This window comes from Lissotriton helveticus, chromosome 9 (genome assembly GCF_964261635.1).
Source record: "Lissotriton helveticus chromosome 9, aLisHel1.1, whole genome shotgun sequence".
Lineage (NCBI taxonomy): Eukaryota > Metazoa > Chordata > Amphibia > Caudata > Salamandridae > Lissotriton > Lissotriton helveticus.
This window is the reverse complement of record NC_136070.1, coordinates 1,136,635,380-1,136,657,094: the sequence shown is the minus strand read 5'-3', so window position 1 is coordinate 1,136,657,094 and position 21,715 is coordinate 1,136,635,380. Positions and strand designations below refer to the sequence as shown.

The following is a 21,715-nucleotide window of genomic DNA, read 5'->3' as shown; positions in this document are numbered from 1 at the left end:
TTTGACGTACCGGTCCAAGTCTTTGGACAAGGTGCGGTAACGACCCCACAAATGTTGGTTCAGACCCCACACTTTCCCATCGTAGCCTGCCCCTGGGTCTGCTCCCTGACTTCCCTGGATCTGGAGCAACACCTGGCCAGCTTATGAGGCTATGCACCTCATAGTAGGGCGTCCGGACACCTTTAGTGTTTCTCCCGGCCCAAAATTTTTTAGAGGTCCCCCATCTGGATCTCCGCAGGCAGGTTCGCTGTTGGTGCCAGTTGAGCCCTCTGGATCCAGACTGATTCCGTTCACATCCACTTCCTTCGCCAGAGTTATGTCCCGTGGTGCCGTTCCCGAAGCCCTTCGGCGCAGAACCCATCATAATTCCTGACTCCGATACAGAGCCTGTTCGACGTTATCCAACGTCAACACCAGCATCGATCATGCGAGATCGCCTGGGTCAGAGAAAGTGCCTTCCTTTCCTGACAGGTCCTGTGAAGAATGCGACTGAGTGGATTTAAGGATGCCTTTGGCTACTCTGACCCCCTTAAATTGGCCGAATCCAACTGGTATGAGGACCTGGCTGATGCAATTGGTCTAGACATTTCACCGGACAGTGGCCTGGTCTCTCCTAGTGTGGCTACGGAGGATGGGACCTCATTCTCTGTGGTGTTGTGGAAGTTGCCGATATCCTAGATCTTACACTGCCGTCTGTGGAGGTCCAGACTAATGTCTTGATGAAGGTGCTTCAACCTGTGGTATCTCACACGGAACCCCTCTTACCCTTCAATGAAGTCAACACCGATGTCCTGCTCGGGGCCTGGGCCAAGCCCTTCACAGGCGCTCCTATGCACAGATTGATCGGCAGTCGCCACCGCTCTGCTCCTGGGGGGGGATCAAGCTTTCATCACTTGGTACCCCACTCCTGAGAGTCTGGTGGTACAGGCCTCAACATCCAAAGTTCATTCTGGTTCATTCCCTATCTCTCCACCAGATAGGGAATTCAAGAGACTGGATACTTTTGATGAGAGGGCATTATTTCCCTCCAGCTTTGCACTGCAGTCAGTGAACACCACATGCTTCTTGGGCCGGTATAGCCACACAGAGTGGGACTTGGTTGTACGAGTGCTGCCCATGGTATCGTAGGAGGCCCGAGCCATCTGATGCAGGCTATTGGTTATGGCAGGGATGCAGCAAAGTACGCAATACGCTGCAGACTGGATACAACCATCGCTGGGCAGAGCCATTGTTTTATCGGTGCACTTAGTCACCGCTCCTGACTGAGATAAACTAGCTCTTTGGGAGATGTCCAGGAATCCCTTATGGTCATGCCCTTTGACGGCACTCCTGTTTGGCAAAAAGCCATATTTGGCGATTAAATGCTTTATGGAGAGTAGGGCCACCGCCAGATTGTTGGGATTTACTATGGCCCATGCAAGATACACTCTTCCTTTCGCTCTTTCCGTGGCTTATGGTTCCAGCTGTTTGCGCATCCCCACCCAGCCACCACGACCAACAGACTCTCCTTTACTGTTGTGGCTGTGGGCGCTGCTCCCACAAACCTTCAGAGACCCACAGCCAAGGATATGCCCAGTCCACCTGGCCAAGCCACAGCCTCCAAACCTCTTTTATGTGCCTTTGCAGCCTCACAAGCAACCTGCTGGCAGCAGGATCAGTTTGCTGTGCTCCCAGTTGGCCTTACCATTCCCCCTCAGGTGTTCACAAAAGTGATTGCAGTGGTTGCAGCCCATCTACATAGGTAAGAAGTTAAAGTGCTCACCTTCCTCGACAACTGGCTGTTGAAGATGAGCTCTTCCCAGACAGACGTAGCCCACCTCCCCACTATGGCGGACTCCCTGCTCTCGCTGGGGTTCACAGTGAACATGTAGACGTCACACCGACTCCCTGTCAGATGCTCCCTTTTATCGGAGTGATTCTGGACACAGTACAGTTCCTCGCCTATCCTCTGGCGTGGCAAGTCTAGGATGCCCCTTCTGTTTCTGCCTGAATCCTGGATTTCGGTAAGACTGACTCTGAGACTGGTGGGCCACTTATCCTTGTGCATCCTGCTGGTTGCTCATGCTCATTGGCAAATGTGGACTCTTCTCTGAAGTCCTAGGGGGCATATAATAAGGGAAATCTCTGACATGGTTCATATCTCGAAGGGAACTGCAGAAGACTTGCAGTGGTGGATAACAAACTACGTTTGGGCCAGTGGCAGACCCCTCACTCTTCCCCACCCAGAGCGCAAAGTGGTGATTGATACGTAACTCTTGGGTTGTGGCAGCCATTTGGGAGCGGTGGTGATCAGTGGACTCTTGTCTGAAGCAGAGCCTCCGCTCCACATCATCTTGTTGAAGTTGAGAGCAATTCGCTTGCCATTGAAAGCCTTCATCCCATCCATCAAAAGAAGGCTGATTCAGGTGTTCATGGACAAAACTTATGTCATGTGGTACTGCAATAAAGAAGATGGGGTGAGGTCGTGGACCCTGTGCCAGGAGGCTCTGCGTCTCTGGACCTGGTTGGAATGTCAGGACATTTTTCTGGTTGTACAATACCTGATGGGCTGTCTAAATGTTAGGGCAGACAAATTCAGCTGTCGATACCTTGCTGATCACAAATGGTGTCGCTATCTGGTGGTGCTGCAGGGTCTGTTCCGCGACAGAGAACCTTGGTTAGGTCTATTCCTCACCGCTGAGAAAATGCAATGTCTGCACTTCTGTGCTTAGGAGTTATCAAGACAATGCTTGCTTGGAGACTCATTTCATCTTGAGTGGGAGTCAGGACTCCTCTATACCTTTCTGCTGATACCGCTTCTGGCCTGAGTTCTGAAATCGGGACAGACCGGGCACAAGTCATCCCAGTGGCTCTTCATTGGGCTCAGAGAGTATGATATCCCAAATTCCTGAGCATGAGCATCGGTTCTCCGATCAGGCTGCCCCTTCAGGCACTTTACTGTCACAGCAACAGGGCTGGTACCTACACTTGAACTAGTGCACTCTCAGCCTTCATGTGTGGAGAATGAACAGTGGCGGTTGGGAGGCCTTCAATCTCTCTTCTGTTATTGAGTATGTGAGGTCATCTTGGCAGACAGACATCAATTGACAAAAACTGTGTAAGCCTGCCTTTAGAACAAGTTTTTGGCTTGGTGTGCTGAAAAACATGGTGACCCATTCTGTGCACCCTTGTCTGTAGTGTTTGCTTTGTCCTTAGCCCGGCAAGGGCTTGCTCTCGGCACAGTTAAGGGGTATCTTTCGTGCTTCACAGCATTTATGTGATAGGCAGATCAATCCCCCCCTGTTCAAATCACCCGTTGTGATTTGAAGGACTTCAGCACATGCTTCCTCCCAAATCTTTTGTTATGCCCCAATAGGATCTTAATTAAGTTTGAACCTATTTGATGTGTTCTTCCTTTGAACCCATGCAGAACTGTCTTCTAAGACTTCTGACCATCAAGACTGTCTTTTTGTTGTGCCATTACATCAACCATGAGTGTCGGCGATCAACAAGCTCTTTCTGTACACCATCCATACACCAGCTTCTTTCCAGAGAAAAGGGTTCTCTGAACCCCTGGCTCTTTTCTGCCAAATGTGGTGACACCTTTCCAAGTCGGGCAAAGCATCACACTACTGACCTTCTTTGCTCCGCCTCGCCCCAACAGGGAGGAGAAGAGGCTCCATAGCTTGGATCCAAAAAGAATGTTGTCATTCTACCTTGATCGCACCAAAGACCAATGGGTGGACAATCAGCTCTTTGTTGGGTTCATTGGAGCAAAGAAGCAGAAGGCAGTGCAGAAATGGACCATCTTTAGATGGACTGTACTATGCATGAGGATCTGTTGTGCATTTGCCAAAAAGCAACCCCCTGAGAGTTTGTGGGCTCATTTCACTAGAGCCAAAGCTGTGACTACTGCCTTAGCTCTCTGAGTTCCTGTCCTGGACTTCTGATTGGCTCCTTTGTGGACATCCTTGCACATGGTTACCAAACACCTTTGCCTTGACAAAAAGGGCTGTTGTGACAGGCACTTTGCCCATGTGGTCTTCCAAGACTTGTGGTCTGAGCTGGTTCTAAGACCCACCTCCGGGAAAGTATTACTTTGGTATCTATTCTAAGGTAGGGAATCTGTGGCTAAAAGTCTCTATCAGATAAACAAGTTGCTTATCTCTGCTACAGACTCTAGAGTTCTTACTGATCTTTCTTTTCTGCGAATCCGTTTCTCCACCTTAATAGTCCCTGTAGGCCCTTAGCATAGGTTTACTGGGCAGTTAGCCATCTGATGTGGCTCTGTTCTTCTTGCGCGGAAATAGTGACATAAAGAAACTGATGTCAGCCCTTATATAGACACCACGAATGACACATCCGCCTCAGACGATGCAGATGCAGTTCGGAACCTCCTACCGCCATGCATAGGTACTGCTCCAGAATTTCCAGATCCAGTCTGACACCTGGGGAATATTCAAAGTTAAGGAATCTGTGGCTAGATAGTCTCTACTGGATAAGGCGTTACCGAATCCAAGTAAATAACTTGATCGGCAACACATTTTTGATCCCTCTTAGAGCTGGAAGATTCTGACATCATTGTAATGGATAGAACACACTGAAAAGCTCCTCCACTCCACAAAAAATTACCTAATGGGTTAACCCGAGAGCAACATATCCAACTGACATAAAAGACTGTGTGTGCAGTGAAGAGATGAGAGGACTTTACCTTTTGAAGAACTCAAACATTTACCTGTACTAACACCTCTGTATTGACCCTGCATAAAAGTAAAGATTTTAGGCTCATCAAAGCAAACCAGGTACCCTACAAATGGATATACCATTGCAATCTGACTTTTTGTTGGGAGGAACAGTTGTTACTGGTGAAATCCCTTGAAGAAGCAGGAAGATCTTGCACTTAGAGGCTGAGCAAGGCAATGACTAGAATACCCATTCAGAATTAGCCATGCAATAGTCAACTGTCCCCCTGTAATAAATGGAAGAGTGATCCGGAAGACTAGAACTGCCAAACCAAATGTGAAAACTATGGTCCAGGAGGAAGCAGTCCTGCATCTAAATAAAAATACCCCCTGCATATTTAACAAGCCTCAGTAGATGACTTGCTCAGCAGAATAAAGTCTTTTTTTTTTAAGGGTGGGGGAGAAGCAATAGGGTAGGGAGGGTTTATCTATGCAGTTTTTGTTATTAACATGTATCTTGATGCATTTTTATTGAGAAAAGAGATGGGGAGGAGAGAGAGGGACTGTGATTACAGGAGGCGTGGTTGTCTGGCTATTACTTGGTCTTGTAAGAGTTTCATCTGTCAGTGGGATCGCATTCTATCCAGACCTTTGACGAATACACAATTTTGTTGTTTAAAAAAAAGAATTTAAAATCAGCACTTTGTAAAAGGTTCATACTGTTTACTAAAGCCAAATTAAAAGAAGGCAGCAAACACAAGAGGTATTAATTGCTTTCTCTTGTGTCTGCTGTGTACGAAGACTTGAAGGGTCTACAGGAATTCCCTTTATCCATTTCTCTCGGTGATAACAGGGCAACAGAAACAGATTGAGCCCTTGTCGGTTGCCTGTTTACACTCAAGTGAGAGGCCCAAAAGCACCCAATGCTAGAGTAATGGGGTAGCTGAGATGGGCAGAGAAGTGCATGTAGTCAGCAGCATAGGCTGGAAGACTAGATTGAAAGGCTGGTTTGGGCCTGATGGTTTTCGCTTGTCCAGCTGAGGGATGGTGCAAAGGTCAGGAGTGGATTACCTTATTCTCTGTGCCTTTCTTTGCACACTTAATCTCTTTGTGACCAAATGTCACCATTTTCCCCATGGTGCTTGAAAGCTTCACCCCAGAATTAAATAATGTTCCTGCCATAACAACGGAACCAATGAAGTGCAAAATGGCCTCTCTCCCTGTCTCGTGCTTAAACTGGCTAAACTCTGAATGTGAAATGAACAGCAGCTAAAGTTCACACTGTAAGCTACTATTTCCTATCACTTTCCCTCATCTCTGTGTCAAAAGCAATATTAGGCAGAGCACGCTGCATTTTTATATCTCTAACATTCAGTCATGACTTTTCAAATTACATTCTGCTACTTGTAGGATTACTGTTGCAGTTAATAATGTAGGACTATAAGTACTGAAATGCCAAATAAAAACAAAATATACATGGGCACTTTGAGGGTATTTCATGTCCATTCAATAGCTTCATCAGCGGCAAATGTTTCTGGCTATGTTATTGGCAGCAATATGCACTCAAATATTCAGTGGTTGAATAAGAGTATCTAATGGGGTCATACGGATTCCCAGGCAGTTTGAGAGGAAGTTATTAGGGCAGTTTATAATGTCTACCAATCAAAGGCCCTGGATTGGATTATTTTACACTAGCGTTTTTGAATGCTTCTTTATTGACCCTTCTTGGGGTCTGCCCCAGGCTGTAGAATAATTTCATGTCCTCAGCCAGCGTCACATACACCATGTTTTAGGCTTAACTTTCTATCATTTCCAAGCCTGGATAGAACCTGGAAAATTGTGGGTTGTATAAGCCGATCTCATTTTTGAATACCCTTGTGAAGCTGTCGCTAAAATCCTTGCCATGTGGTTTGTGGATGTTAAGCCTCATCTAATTTTTCCAGACCAGGCATGCTTCATCTGCAAAGGCTAATGGAGAATAGTACTACGAAAATGTCTCACATTCTCAGTTCAGCATACTGAGGAAGGAGGGAGGTATTGCTCCTATCCAGGTACTTAAAGAAGGGATTCAAGTGAGTGAATGGGTATTCCTCTGGGAGGCACTGAAAGTTAGAGGTTTTAGTGTCTACTTTCTAAACATTTCATTTGGATCGATCAATGAACGCAAGATCAAATCATAGAGATTGGCCTAACACCGTGGGGATGAAGGGGAAAGACACAGGGAGTTAATTTATAGAAGATTGTTTTTAAACTGTCAGTCTCTTCTGTTTGCTGGTGATATTTAGATTTCAGTATTCAGCCTGAAACAGGAAAAGGATTCCAGGGATTCAGTTGCTGAATAATCTTTATTTGTTTTTTTTTTAAAAATAAACCCATTAAAGCACTTAACATATAAATACAAATAGCAAATATACATGAGCATAACTGCAGTAAAAATCACATTCTCAATCAATGGCAAGTCACAGCAGCAATTCATGAGCCAAAAGTAGTGCTAACTAATAAAACAAGCATTTTCAATGCAATAGGTCTCGCATTATTAAAAGTTGGAGACAATCGGAAGAGCAAATATGGAAGAACTACCTGAATATTCTATGCACGCTAAATTTGAGAGCATTATGTTACAAGCAGGTAGCTAGACAGGATGCTGCGAAAGAGGTTTGATATGCAATAGTCGGCCAACTGAGAGCTCTTGCGCTCATAACACCAGGCCAACATATGACCATGTGAGACACAGCGGAAGCGGCCTTTTAGCTATGTGACCATCTGCACCCATAGACATGAGACTTGTGTGACCCTTAGGAAGGAGGTTTGTCCTGGTGAAGGTTTGCTGTAGTTCAGCTTAACCGAGGCCAACACAAAGAAAAACTTCCAATCTTAACACAAGTGGTTATCTAAAAGTTAGTCACCATAAGGATTCTGCATATAATGCAGCACAAATGCTTGACACACATATAGGACCGAATGACATGCAGATCACTTTGCTATTAAAGGTTATAATTAGTGCATTATGGGGAAATACAAAATATACACTTATGCTGCATCTATAAAATAAACAAAGCAATAGCAAAATAAAACGACCTATTGCATTGCAAATGCTTGTTCTAAAACTGCTACTGAATTTGGCAGTATGTCAGAACCAATCTTTTCTAAAGTGTTCTGTCCTTCGTCGCATTCCATGAAAGCCAATAAATTAAAGCTGTTCTATTAAATCAAAGCATAGCGTTGTGGAAGCAAAAGCCAAAGGGGCCGTCATCAAGGTAAAAGAGCACTGAATATGCATTGACACTGATCTTTCTCCACCATATATTACATTTTGTCAGCAACAGATTAAAATATTAAGAGGACATGAAACTAGACCATGCTGAATTTGTATTATATGATTGTAATCATGTATAGTTGCCATCTCCTGGGCTACTTGTAACTCACATCATTTCCTGTTTTCATCACGCTTATGCTACTGCATAGCTTTCGCTCATGATTGTTGGTTTTAGCAAAAAAGTCTCATGGACTTTAATGAGGAAAAGGTACACAAGATCATTTATTCTGGCAAACAGATGTTGAAAATGGTTATCTCACAATGAAGAGCATAGTGAAAGTCACTATTTGTCCTGTGGACAGCCTCCGTGTGTAGCATGCATTATAATGTGCATTTCCTGTGATAAATACATACACTATGTGAGCAAAAAATACACCCACCCCTAGATGAAGCCTGTATCAGACCTTAAAAAAAGCCCCAAAACAGCCCATACAGTCTCCTGTCAGAGCCACCCTTCCCCTATCGCCAGACTGCCCAATAGGCCAGCCCAACCCTGAAGACACTGAATCGGGTAAAAAGGGGCAATACAGGCCCTGTAGTGGGTTGAAGGGTCACGGGAAACGCTGAAAGGAGTGGTACACAAGGGTAGTGGACGTGGTGACCGCATACAGACCTCGTGGACAACAATGGCTGGGACCGGCTGAAGGGGCCGAATACATGCTGTGTGTATGGAAGACTGATACAGGCCTTGTGGAGGTGTGAACGGACAGGGTCAACGGGTGAGGCAGAGAGGCCTCGCAGGCAGAGATGTATTCATGCATGGAAGAAGTGGGCTCTGGCCCAGGGCCCCAGTCATCCAGGGGTCCCCTGATAGAGCCAGCTTTGTTCTGCAGAGTCTTGCCCTGATGACAATGCATCATTCTTAAACAGCTTGTTTTAAATACTTTTTCACCTTTAAATAATGTCTAATGTGAGTGAGTCTATTACTGACATTTTTCAGAGAAATGTTGCGTTTATGTTGCATGCAACATCCATAAAAAAGTTTCCTTTAGATCAAAACAGGACCTCACATATGAGAAATGGCATGGTGTCACAGATTATTTGCATTGATATTGGTGAGCTGCTGCTGTGTTAAAATATTGAAACACAAGTAACTGTCCCCGAATATTAGATGGAGCAAAGGTTGAATGCCCCCTGCTATGTTTGTAACTTTGCCAAAGAGGGCATGGAAGAACTGAAATTGGATTAAATGCCAAACATGGGCCTCCAAATACATTCGGTCCAAGCCCCCAAAACCCTTAAGATGTCCCTGCTCGCAGGTTCACCATGCAAGGCAAAAAGATCCTGCATACAAGCATTGTGGGCGTTGGTAAATGGGAGGGACAGGCAAAGGTGCCCGGATACCGGCCTTGTGGAAGTGTGAAGGGACCAGCGTCACACGGTGAGGCAGAGAGGGCCTGCATAGTCAACATGAGAGGCAGAAAGTCCTCGCAGCGTCACCGGGGACAAAAGCAATATATAAACAAGGGATTCAACCTGCAACCCCATCCAAGTTACTGCAAGAGCCACCTGTAGGTGCAGAGGGTCTGGAACCACCCTAGCAATCTATGCAGATGGATCTGGAAACGACAAAGATGCTAACGGCTCTCTCTGGTAGCCACTCATTCATGAGTGCAAGCATAGCCTCAAGAGCCCATTATTAGAAGCACACGGGTCTGACACCACCCAAATCACGGATTCTGATGTCAGCACCTATGCTTCTGTGAGAGAGTATCTCACCCGTAGGGCTCAGTCTATGCCCCACTTAGGTACATATTTCACAGTGCGGGAGCAGAGGGTTCATGGGTGCCGCAGGAGCTTTATGTGCCACGCAATCTCGAGCTCATGTGTACAAATGGTCGTCAGAAACCCACCCACGACTGCAAAGGAGGCTTGCCTGACCCATGCAGGAAATCAATGCACCCTTGACAGTGCCCACGATAGTTAATGGATGGAGGCTACTTAAACTACAACAAGAAGGAGATTCAGGTTTGGAGTACAAGATCCAGATTTTTTTCTTTTACTTTATTCATAATTTTCAGGTAAGCCACAGAACCATGCAAATTAACAACACACTACATGGGTAACAGAGTAACAAGAGTAGTGCATTAATGTATCGGAAAGGGCCATTAGGAGCAGTAAGAGCATCACTACATAAGTGAGTCAAAGAAATAAAGGGGATGAGAAGATGAAGTGGTGGTGGCCTGGACACATTTTAGAACGGTTACAACAGTATATGTTCGAATATGACAAATACAATCGGTGGCACATACCTAGACATAGTAGCCTCACAGGTCACTCCCTCTGGGTCTCTGGGCTCCAGAGACAGTAGGTAATCTCGAAGTGGCTGCTAAATGTCTTTAGGCCGAGCAGAGGGGGACTGTCACAGCACAGATTAAGCAGGTGGTCTCTCGACGGATCGGGATGCTCAACCAAGCAGTAACGCGCGGGCAACATTTACTGTCCCAATGTAATGCAATGCAATCTCTCGCTTTGTCAGCAGCAAAGCAATAGCCGTGAACTTAACAAGATTCATAATTAACCCAATTATGAATCGTGTGCGATAATTTATTGTTAATCGGCGAAGCAATGACAACTTTCAAAAGTGAAACCATTCGCCAACGAGTAAAACAAACTCAAATGGGCGACTTGAAGTTTCTAACATCAACCCCTGCTCACATAGAAAGGCTCGGAAGAAGTTATTTTTGGAGAGAGCAGAAAAATAATAAAATCAGCTACATCAGATGCGATGCGCCTGACCCCTCCCCCGATGGCATGAGTGCTGTGTATGGAAGGTGCAAAAAGCTTGCTAATAGGTTGTGTCCAGCACCGAGCAGAGTGCTCTCCTGTGCCACTACGGCATTCCTTCTCCCATCCCACTCTGCAATGTAATGTCTGCAGGCAGCACAGAGGAAGCCGCCACGTCAGAGGGGGACCAGGCCTACCAATCGATCGGCGACCTCGAATGTATTCATGCTCTCTCCCGTGACACCTGCGCTACCTAGGAAGAGGGCATATGTACGGGGTGGTGAATGACACTCTTGACACATCGATAGCAAACACAAGCTTAGGTATACTGTAAATACAGTATGACATGTCTTCTATATCGGTTGTGCCGTGTATGACACACACTGCTGAGACCCTTAACAGAAGAGTATACAATTCACTATAGCATTCACTAGTTTTACAATGCTTCAACCCAAGTTACCTTGTGGACACCCTGCCGGGGTTTCTCACAGGGGAATACCAGGACGGGTTCCCTAAGCAAGCGGCGGGACGCTCACGGGCAGCTGTGCGCTTTACAAGTCCAGCACATTTACATTTACATTTACCTGGAATGGTAGAGGGCTCAATTTTCCCAGGTCCTTGCGTGACTATCTCACGCAGTCCAGCATTTTACTTTACATCCTGGGACTTCTAGTCTGGTTTATCACAATGGTAAAACTTTCACTACAAGTCCCAGAATGCAAAGCAAAAACAGAATGAATGCGCTACTGCTGAATAGACCTGGAAACTTGAGTTTTAAACACCGCCCCACAGAACTGCCTAGTGTCAGCTATTGTGTTCTGATTCAATAATGGGAGTCACACAAGAACGTAACACAACAGGAACAATACAATCAGCATAGGGAGTGGCTCTGACATCTTAAAATAGGTGTGGTTCCCATTTCAACTAAGCGCGACCCCAACCCTGCCGGAGCCGGATGCATGCCCACAAAGTACAATCCCTCAGGGACACAGGAAAAAATATAAGTTTGGATCAGTTCATTTTGTGCATTCTGAATCTCATAATTAATTCTAAGAGAGAGGAAATCTTTTAGATACCGGTCACAAGTATGAAAGCTCCGTAATGGGAGAGGCAGGAGTACCAGACAAACTACATAGAGTAACAAGCAACAGAAATTCACATTCCTTGCCGGGTTGTTGAATAAATCACCCACCAAATTAACTAGCGAGGTGCAAGAGAAGGGGAGCTGCATTACCACGTGTCCTTACCGCCATAGGAGAAACCAGTCAGCCAGCACTGCGTGCCTCCCTATGAAACAAGCCCGCGAGTGGTATGGGAGCGCGCGCCACTGCAAGGCATGGCCTATTGGTGTCTAATACGCGCACCAAGCGCGTAATAGACACCAATATGCCATGGGCGGAGCAAAGTGCCCGCCTCTGGCCAATTGCGAGCAGTCTTTATTAAAAAGACGCACGCTAAGGCCAATCGCCTAACACAAAAGAAATTTGAGTGAAAACCCCGTTTTTCACCTACTAAGTGCCTCGTGCTGCGTGTGCACTGCTGCGCAGTGCAACGCTAGGCGCAAGACCTAAAAACGGAGATAAGGTAGGCATAAAGAGAATCAATCAGGAAAATGTTACAATAATATTCAAATGCATAGTGAAGAATAAAACTGAGTGCAAGAACAACTGGTTTATCAAGTAATCAATCACAAATCTAATCGAAAGACTCATTTGCTATGGTTAGGGTATGTGCATGTAGAAGATTTAATCAACATTGTTCAAAGTGCAAGTGCATAAAATTAAGAATCAAACCATGAATGTTTTTCCTTAAAAAAACGTTAAATAAAAAATACAAACCTCCTACTTCTGTGATTCCTAAGTATTAGCATCTTGATTGTCACTCCTAGCAAGGCTATCTAAACACAAGTACTGCAACTAGATCAAATAGAACTCATTGCAAATATTACTAAATTAGTTATCAAAATCCACTATGCCACAATTTATCATTTAAATTCAAACAGTATTTTACTACAATTGGAGTAAAAGATAGACAAGGTATAAAGAGGGATCAATCAGCATTGTTCAAAGTGCTTGTGCAATAAAGGTTGTCCGTAGTAATATTTACACCTAATACAGTAACCATAAAATATTTAAAAACAGCAAGCAATAAAATAACACATTTAGTGCATCCCTCCTAGACTCTAGTCTTGCTGTAAAAATTTGCATCTCAATCTCCATGCATAAAGTACTAGACATTGCAAATTCAAGCCATTCTTTGTCACGTGTAGTGTTCTAAAAGCATTCCTTAAACCCCTCCCATGCTCATGACGAGCTCAGCTCGTGCTCATGACAAGCTCAGCTCGTCATGAGCCGTGGAACGCTCACACGCGGGGATAATTCCCATGCTGTGCTGAACGTTCCACGAAAACGGGTGCGGCCGTGACAAGCTCAGCTTGTCATGAGCACCGGAGAACCGTGGCTCATGACGAGCTGAGCTCGTCATGAGCACCGGGGCGCTGTGCGTGCCCCCCCACCCTCCCCCCAGCACAGCAGGGGAATGTGCCCCGCAGCCAAGGGGTTAAATGTGCTATATATAGAGTACAATGAATAGGGATAATCCAAGTCTTCCTCAGTTTTGTATAAGCGGGTACAAAAACCATGAAGTGCTCCTCTGACTCAGTGCTTGCCTCACACAAAGGGCAGGAGGATGAACCTTGATATTCCCTCCATCTGCTCCGATATTTATTTACAGGCAGAATTCCATTTCAGAATTTTAGGAAAGTGGATCTAACATGCGATGGTTCAATTCTATCCAGAAACAATTCAAAACCCAGGTTGCTCTTAAAATCTAGAACCTTGTTGGTTAAAGTACCAGTGTCGGGCTTACGCTTCCGGTTCTTCTGAATATAGGTCCAATATCTACTCTTTCACTGGCCCAATGTATCTTTCTTTTTCCAGTCAGGATTGGCCCAGACTTCAATCAATCCTAGCTTAGACATGTAGGTTTTGATATGCCTAAGTCATGGTATTAGCCCAGATTTATCCTAAGCTTTCACTTATATAAATGCTTGCCTGAAGGGGATTGGAGAATTACCAGTCAAAATCCTGAGCCAATATACCAAGGGTTCGAGAACTGCCAAATGCATTACATTCTTTAGACCAAGACCTAATCGCATGGGTGTAATAGGGACACTCTGAGGCGACATAAGTATAAATCTAGTTTCAGTTTGCTCAAGCTCCCTATTTGATCCGTGCTCCCAGATCTTTGCTCCATATAGCTCTGCACCTAGTCCTCTTGCACAGTACATTTCTAGTGCTGGTGGTATCGGTCTGTCATTCAAATTATTTAGTTTTGTGACAACTGTTGACCCTGCATATTGTAAAGTCAACTGGCTTTAGGCTACGGTACTTGTGTCGCCCACAATAGAATATTAGCAATCCCTACACCCAGGTAATGAGAATCTTTAACTTGCTCCAAATAAGTTAACCCTATCTTAACATTCACTTTAAAAGCCTTATGTAGACAAAGTCATGAATTTTGTTTTAGACACATTAATTTCCAAGCTATATTTTTCACAGGAAGATGAGAACAGATTAATTGAGTTCTGCAGGCCCATAGGAGTTTGAGATTAGTAGTGTATTGTCAGCAAAAAGCAGATCCGGTAGCCTTTGCTTTACTAATTTCAGGTGAATCACCATTACAGTCTTATAGCGTCTCAATTGTAATTGTAAGGGAATTTTTAAAGCGCTGGAATCACCCCAAAGGGATATCTCCGCTCTGCAGAAAGGACAAAGTACAGGTCAGGCACAAATCAGTCCTGGAATAATTCAGACTTCAGGAGTTTCCTGAATAAAAAAAGACTGGGGCATTTGCGCAAGTCCTCGAGCAAAGTGTTATAATATTTAGGAGCAAGGTATGCGAAAGTCCTTCCTCCTGCTCGTAGTTTCCAGTATCAGGAAACCACAAGCAGCCTGCGGATCTGAGAAGTCTGCACTGTAAGATTTAATTTTGTCTACCAAATAGCAAGGACACCTTCCATAGAGAGATTTATGTGTAAGACAGCCAAGATTACATTTGATTCACTGGCGAATAGAAAGCAGGTAAAGCTGTCTCAGCAGAGGTCTAGAAGGGGTACATGGGGGCATTTTAAAAGCCAGACGTGCAGCAACATTCTGAACTATCTGCAATCTGCTCAGAAGAGATTAATTTGCAGATGCTAAAAGAGCATTGTAGTAATAAAGTCGGCCAATAACCAGAGCTTGAATCAGAGTAGGCCATACTGATAAGGACAGCCATTGAAACACTCTGCGCAGGAGACTCAGAGTGTGGTAGCAGGTTCCTGATATTGCCATGACTTGATCTTTCATAGTCAGAGTGTTATCCAGACAGACCCCTACATTTTTAGCCACAAGAGAGGGAGTAGGAGCGGGGCGTAACAGTGGGCCACCAGTTAGGGGACCACATAGATTGCGCAATTGAGCAGAGCCAAACAAAAGGGTCTCAATCTTAGATGCATTAAGCTGAAGAAAGTTGTCCGACATCCAGCCAGATATACCCTGCATGCCCTCTGCAAAGTGTTGGTCAACTAACAATGTGTCCTTATCAAAGGACAAAAGTAGTTGAGTGTTGTCAGCATATGAATAGGGAGTGAAACCATATTTCCTAATAATCTTCGCAAAGGGGGACACATAAACATTAAACAATGTGGGGCTCAAACAAGAGCCCTGCGGCACCCCCTTAGTAAGCTTTAAAGTATGGGAATGAAATGGACCTAAATTAATGATCTGTGTATGCTGATCCAGAAAACTGGCAAGCCACTTGAGTGCCTGTCCCTGCAGACCAGATTCTCCCAAATGATTAATTAGTTTCTTGTGAGAGACAGTTTCAAAGGCTGCTGTCCGATCTAATATCACCAGCAGCACTGCTTTGTTGTTATCCAGAGTCATTCTAATACAATCTGTGACACCAATGAGTGGTTTCTGTCGAGTGGTGGGGTCTGAATCTGGACTGGGAGGGGTTGAGGGTTCCTTTAGATTCGAGGTAATCCATCAGCTGGGTATTGACCTACCCTGCCCACCATTTTGCTCATAAGCGGCAAGAGCGAGATAGGGCGATAATCATTAATCACCTCAGCCAGTAACTGTGCTTTTTTTTAGTAGGTAACACCTGAGCAGTCTTCCATTCAAGCGGAGGACCCCCTCACTCAGAGAAGAGTTAAGGATGTCACAGATAGCAGGTGCCAAGAGGGGGTCAAATAAAGCAAACACATACGCTGGCGTAGTATCAAGGGGAGAACCGGATTTCGACTTTCTCAGCATGGCTTCTACCTTAGATATCTGTATTGCATTAAAGTGTTGAAGGCCCGTCACAGACAATCTCAAAGTAGAGGGCAGCAAATTTGAAGAATCCAGGGAATTAGAAACCTGAGGGAATTGATCTTAAATTACGTTTATTTTTGCATCAAAGTAATTAGCTATGTTGTCACATAGTACTTGAGAAGGAGGAATTTGTACATTACAAGCGGTAGGGTTGGACAAAGATTTAAGAATGTTGTAAAGTTTTTTAGTTGAGTTGCCTGCTTGATTGAGCTTTAGAATAACATGGGCTTTCCGTGCCTTTCTTAGATTCTTGTTGTTCCACAAATATGCCTATAATTTACAACTCTACTTGAAACGCTTCTCTGCTTTAGACTTCCAATTCCTCAGATACTGCCTGCACATCTTCCAGTCCTGGATGTCCAGCGCTTATCTGAAGCTCAAACTAAACAAGACATAATTCCTGTTTTTTGCCAAAAACAAGAAACAGTAGAAACCTGGGTCAGTGACATGAACCTTGATGGCTTCGAACTACACCTTTAATTGAATGCCAAGTCACTTGAGTTCGGGCCTGACATCAACCTTATGTCCAAGGATCATATAAACAAAAGACAGCCTGGAATCAGCTGTGCCTTCTAAAGAAAGTAAGCCTGTTTCTTCCAGAGGCGGACTCTTGTGAGGAAGCAGGGAATTTTTCACTACTCAAGTGAGTTTTAAACTGAGTTTTAAAAACAGTGATTTTATATTGGAACTGGTCTTACCTTGAGTGAATTTTGCACTGTGCACATTGGTGGTGTCCTGGTGTATCCGGTTGTCCCCCTGCGCTTCTGCGTGTGGCAGGGTGCAGGCGAGGCTTGGTTTTCGCAGCTGGCCGCCTCACGACCGCCATCTTGGGAGGTTGGCGGGCTAGTTGTCAGCAGGAGCAATCACAATAAATGAGATCCCTGACGGGGATGTGCAGCTAGCATCAAAGATGCGCCAAAGGCAAGCCCGTCTGCGCCCGGCCGGTCCCAGGGGCCAGAAGCCCTGCCGGGTGAAGGTCCCAACAAAGGATCAAGTACTCAGTGGACGAGTTACATAAACTATTGCAGCCTATACCGAAACTTTGTAGGCATTACATTGCTGTAGACTGGAAGCTGCTAAAATGTGGTAACTGTGACAAGCACTTCACACCAATAAACTACACAAAGTATCATGGGGGAAACTTGTTTTTGCTTCTACTAAACTGTCGGTCATTAATTAAATATAAATACGAGATTTATGATATATTGAGGGGAAAAAATGCCCGACACCCTATTTCTGATTGAGACATGGCTTAACGAGAGCTCCACCCCAGATACTCTGGAAGCACTCCTGGAAGGCTAGGAGATAAGGATCAGTAGGGCAAAGAGGAGGTGGGATTGCAATAATCTATAAATCCTCAATGAAGTGCAGCATTAAGGAAGCAAATATAGAGAAATTCTAAGCTTCCCTTTCACACACTCTGCAGCGGAAGATAAAACTATAGCAGGCTTTCTAATCTACCGCTCACGATGTCCAGCTGCCCAATTTGTGGCGAGTCTGGGTGAGAAAGTGGTCCAACCAGCTCTAATCTATAACAATCTCCTCATACTAGTCGATCTTAACATACATTTTGTTAATATGGTGAACCCAGAAGTACAATCTATATGCAAGGACATTATGACATTCAACCTAGTGCTAAAGGTGAATATGCCAACTCATCAAGCGGGGCATACTCTAGATCTATATTTACCAACTCAATTGAGAGCGAGGTGGGGACACCATGGCCAGTTCCTTGGTCAGACCACTACTTAGTCCCTTTTTACCATACCCTTTCATAGACCCACGGCTGAGAGGCCTGCGCAGAAAATCATATGCAGGATATGGACCAGATTCAACCTGAACTCATTTGCACAAGTATTGCTGAAAAAGAATCTTAACCTGGAGAAGGATGTTAACATAGCGTATAGGCACCTTGGATAACTGACGCACTAGATGAGATAGCGCCGTGGACCAGTCGGAGCTCCAGGAGATCTAAAGCATCGGCTCCATGGTTTAATGAAGCACTGGTTAGAGCCAATAAAGAGCGTAAACAGCTTGAGCGTGGGTGTCTGAAGGACTATTGTAGCAAGTTAAAAGAAAGATATGAAATAGAACTAAACAAATACAATGCCCTAATAAAGAAAACACAATGTGACCACTAGCTTCTTGCTGAGAGTTTCTTCGCTCCCTCACTGAGAGGCTGTTTCTTGCACGGGGACACATCAGAGGTGTTACCAGGCGCTTTACAAATGTATGTATAAATAAATAAAACAACTTCAGAACTGCTTTTCAAGCCCTCATAGTCCTGTATCTAGATTGTGGTAATGCCCTGCTCCATGGCCTCCTAGACTCCACACTGGCACTACTTAAGAGCATCTTGCACTTCACAGCACATCTCATCCATGGCCTGAGGAAATATAATCACATTACTACCATCCTGATTAAACCTCATTGGCTTCCTTTACTGACACTTTACCATCTTCAAAACCAACTGTATCATTTACAAAGCAATCTCGACCAGCACCCCCACTTAGCTTGCATAGAAGCTCCTCATCTCTTGTGGTTCTTGGTACACCAACAGCCAGGACACCATCAGACTGCCGACCAAGAAGTGTGAAAAACAAAAAAATAAGGCAGCAGACCTTTTCCATCTATGTACTCTGGATCTAGAATAATTTCCCCGTATCCATCAGGACCACCTTTACCATTCTCCAGTTTCGGAAATAGTTGAAGACTCAACTCTTCAAAGAACACTACATCACAATGCATTAACGGTCCACACCACAGCTACCTCTCCTATCACTTGACTTTAATGCACAAACACAGCAGGTTGACAGTGAGCAGGTAGATGAGGGTTCGAAATGTTCTTTGATTTGGCCTTTTCGCTCACAGTGTATTGAGAGGCAGGTGTTTATACCAAACTGGTAATATAAAGGGAAGTTTGTTTGTTCTCCTGCTTACTGAAACCGTCAGTACTCCTAAGCAGAGGCCACTGCCAGTTTCAAACACTATAAGGAACTTGGAAATTGTCTAATTTAGACTGACAGACATAAGATACGTCATGTCTTTGGTTTGCACTTTCTGCATCATGTATGCTTTGACGAGTGAAAATAAAGTTGGACTTCTGGCCTTTGCAGGAAAAGAGTTCTTTGCCCCCTTAACTCCCTAACTCTCAAATCCTGTTGTCCCATTTCTGAATGGAAGTTTGGCCATGGGATTACAGACATCTTAAAACGGCAGCTTTAGAATCCAACTGGAGATCTTGACGCGGTAGCAAGGTCATTGTGGAATCTTTTTTGGTTGAGTTTAAGCTTCAGTGGATATTATTTGCGTAGTCAATCTTCGTTCATCCTGTCTTCATTTTGCTGAGATTATCCTAAGCCACTGGGAAATCTGTGAGCCTAATGGCAAAAGGTGTCTTTAAGATTGCAGGGTTAAGCCCGTTGTTTTTGCAGGTCTTTGGTGCACCCATATGGTTTGACTACTGCGAGTCAGTGTGTGTGATTTGTTTTTGAATGGAATGAGATTTATTAGGGTTTATGAAGGAGATAAATAGCATGCCACAGATTACCTCACCATTGCTTCAATCTATGAGAGGACTTCACATTGATCACTGAAGCCACAAGGTAGGCTAGGATGTTGGGCTATACCCCCAGAGCTTTCTATATACTGCTGAAGTGGCTTTAATGTTAACAGTGTTGAGATATGTGATATCACCAGAGATCTCTTTGATCTAATAGTGATGTCATCTATATAATCATGTGAAAGGTCATGAACCATGCATTGGGGGAATTATAATTGTATTTATCTAATGCTAGTTTCAACTGCAGTTTTAATCCAGTAACTATGTCGTGTGGAAACTAAATCTGTTGTCTGCAAATGATTATTTTTATATTCCTAGGGATTCAAGTTGATGACTTCTTACCTAAAATAAATGGCAGCACAGACAAAGGTATGTAATGTAAATTACGATATGTATATAGCATCATTTAGAAATGTGAAATCTACTTTTTTAAGCAAAATGCTACAGCAAAATTGCAGTAATTTTGCAAAGGTGTTTTTGAGATTAAAAGCAAGTCTTAACCAGGTTTATAAACTGGGCACAAATAAAGTATTTTCAAGAGCCCATTGTAATAAGTCGTGGTAACTATCCTATGGAAACCTATGACTTGAGTTTTCCAATGGAAGGCTGTTGAAGAGCAGTGCTTTGAGGTTTTGCATCAGACGTTGCTTCACATTACACAGCATCTTAAAATTCAAACTTTCTTTGACTTTGTTTGTCATTCTACATGAAACCATGATGAGAGTCTCAGCAGAAAAGGGAACCGAACCAGAGTGCCCAGTAGAAGACCACCTGCTCACTAGCATACCTACAGTTCATGAGCAGGAGGCTTGAGGGTGATGTTTGTCAGTGATACCTATTGTCTGCAAGGGCATTGTGACCGCACTGGCTGCCTGAAATGCACTATTAAAGTGCTTTTTAGGGCTCGCGCCCTGCGTTGCAGGGCGCAGCATTGCTCGCGCAGGCGGGAGCCCTTTTGTAGGGTGTTTAGAAACGGACCCTGGAATCACACATACTCGTGCGTGTGCTTTTATTTTTGGCATCTGCAATTGGCCTTTGAGTGCGTGTTTTTCCCAAAGACGGCACACAATAGGCCAAAGGCAGACACATTGCTCCGCCCATGGCCTATTAGTGTCTATTACGCACACCAAAGGCCATGTGGTTTCAATTATCGTGCCCAGACAGGGGCGCGATAATTGAAAACACATGTTCGCTGTGGCGCCCGGTCACCACTCTCGGGCGGGTGTTTTTTCCAGTGCCGCTTGTTTATTAAGTTATAGGATAGTCTAGAAAACGCTAGCTTCACCACCCAGGCTTTCTTCCAGCAACCAACCTCTGTGGATGTTGCATTCCCCTTGATCTCGTATGCTTTGTTCTAACTCATAACTGCACTGTTGTCACACTCGTTCCCTCTCCCACTTTCAGAATACACCCAACACAAAACAAAGCACATAGAAGACATTCAAAAGCCACAGGAAAAAAATGGAGCATTATGTGAATCTCTGCACTGACATATTGTAATTAAGCACGCCTGTATGTCAAGAGCGGAACTCCAAGGTGGTCACAAACGGAGAGAAAGTAGTCATTGACTGCCCTCTTGTGGTCGCATCTAAAATATTCTGCAGTTGGCACCCAGACTACATTGCCTGCGCACTATATAGGTTACTTATGGAGCTTACTTACTGTAGGTGTTTAAGGGGAGAAAGGGCATTTGGCCACACTCATGGAAAGACGACGACGTTTACAGAGATGACAAATAGAAGTGAATCAAACGCGACGACAAAAGAGACTCGCACATAAAGTACAAGCTTTTGGGTTAGAGTATAATAGAGTACATTACATATAGATTGAATCAGGTACTTGTTTTTTATGTATCAGATCATTGGTTGACATTTACATTGAAAATATGCCTTAAGAACACCTTGCTCGAGGTCTGTTTGTAAGACGTACTTTAATAGCTCATGAGCGCGATACTACCGAGAGACTCACCTTGGAAGGACACAGTTTACATTTCAACATCTGCAAGTGCTTGGAAGCTCTCACTCTCACTGCTAATGTCATTTGAAGAATGCCCTTTCCACACATTCCAAGCATGGCCCATCACATCCCC

The 21,715-nt window shown here is 44.4% G+C and overlaps 1 protein-coding gene across 8 annotated transcripts in view; it reads left to right on the top strand.

The window, feature by feature from the left end:
- SLMAP (sarcolemma associated protein) overlaps positions 1 to 21,715 on the top strand; it is a 1,084,481-nt gene that overhangs the window by 506,997 nt on the left and 555,769 nt on the right. For all 8 annotated transcript variants that reach the window (XM_078661565.1, XM_078661566.1, XM_078661561.1 and 5 more), the window contains exon 11: positions 19,945 to 19,995. In XM_078661565.1, coding sequence (XP_078517691.1) covers positions 19,945 to 19,995 — 51 coding nt within the window. The remainder of the gene's footprint in view (positions 1 to 19,944; positions 19,996 to 21,715) is intronic.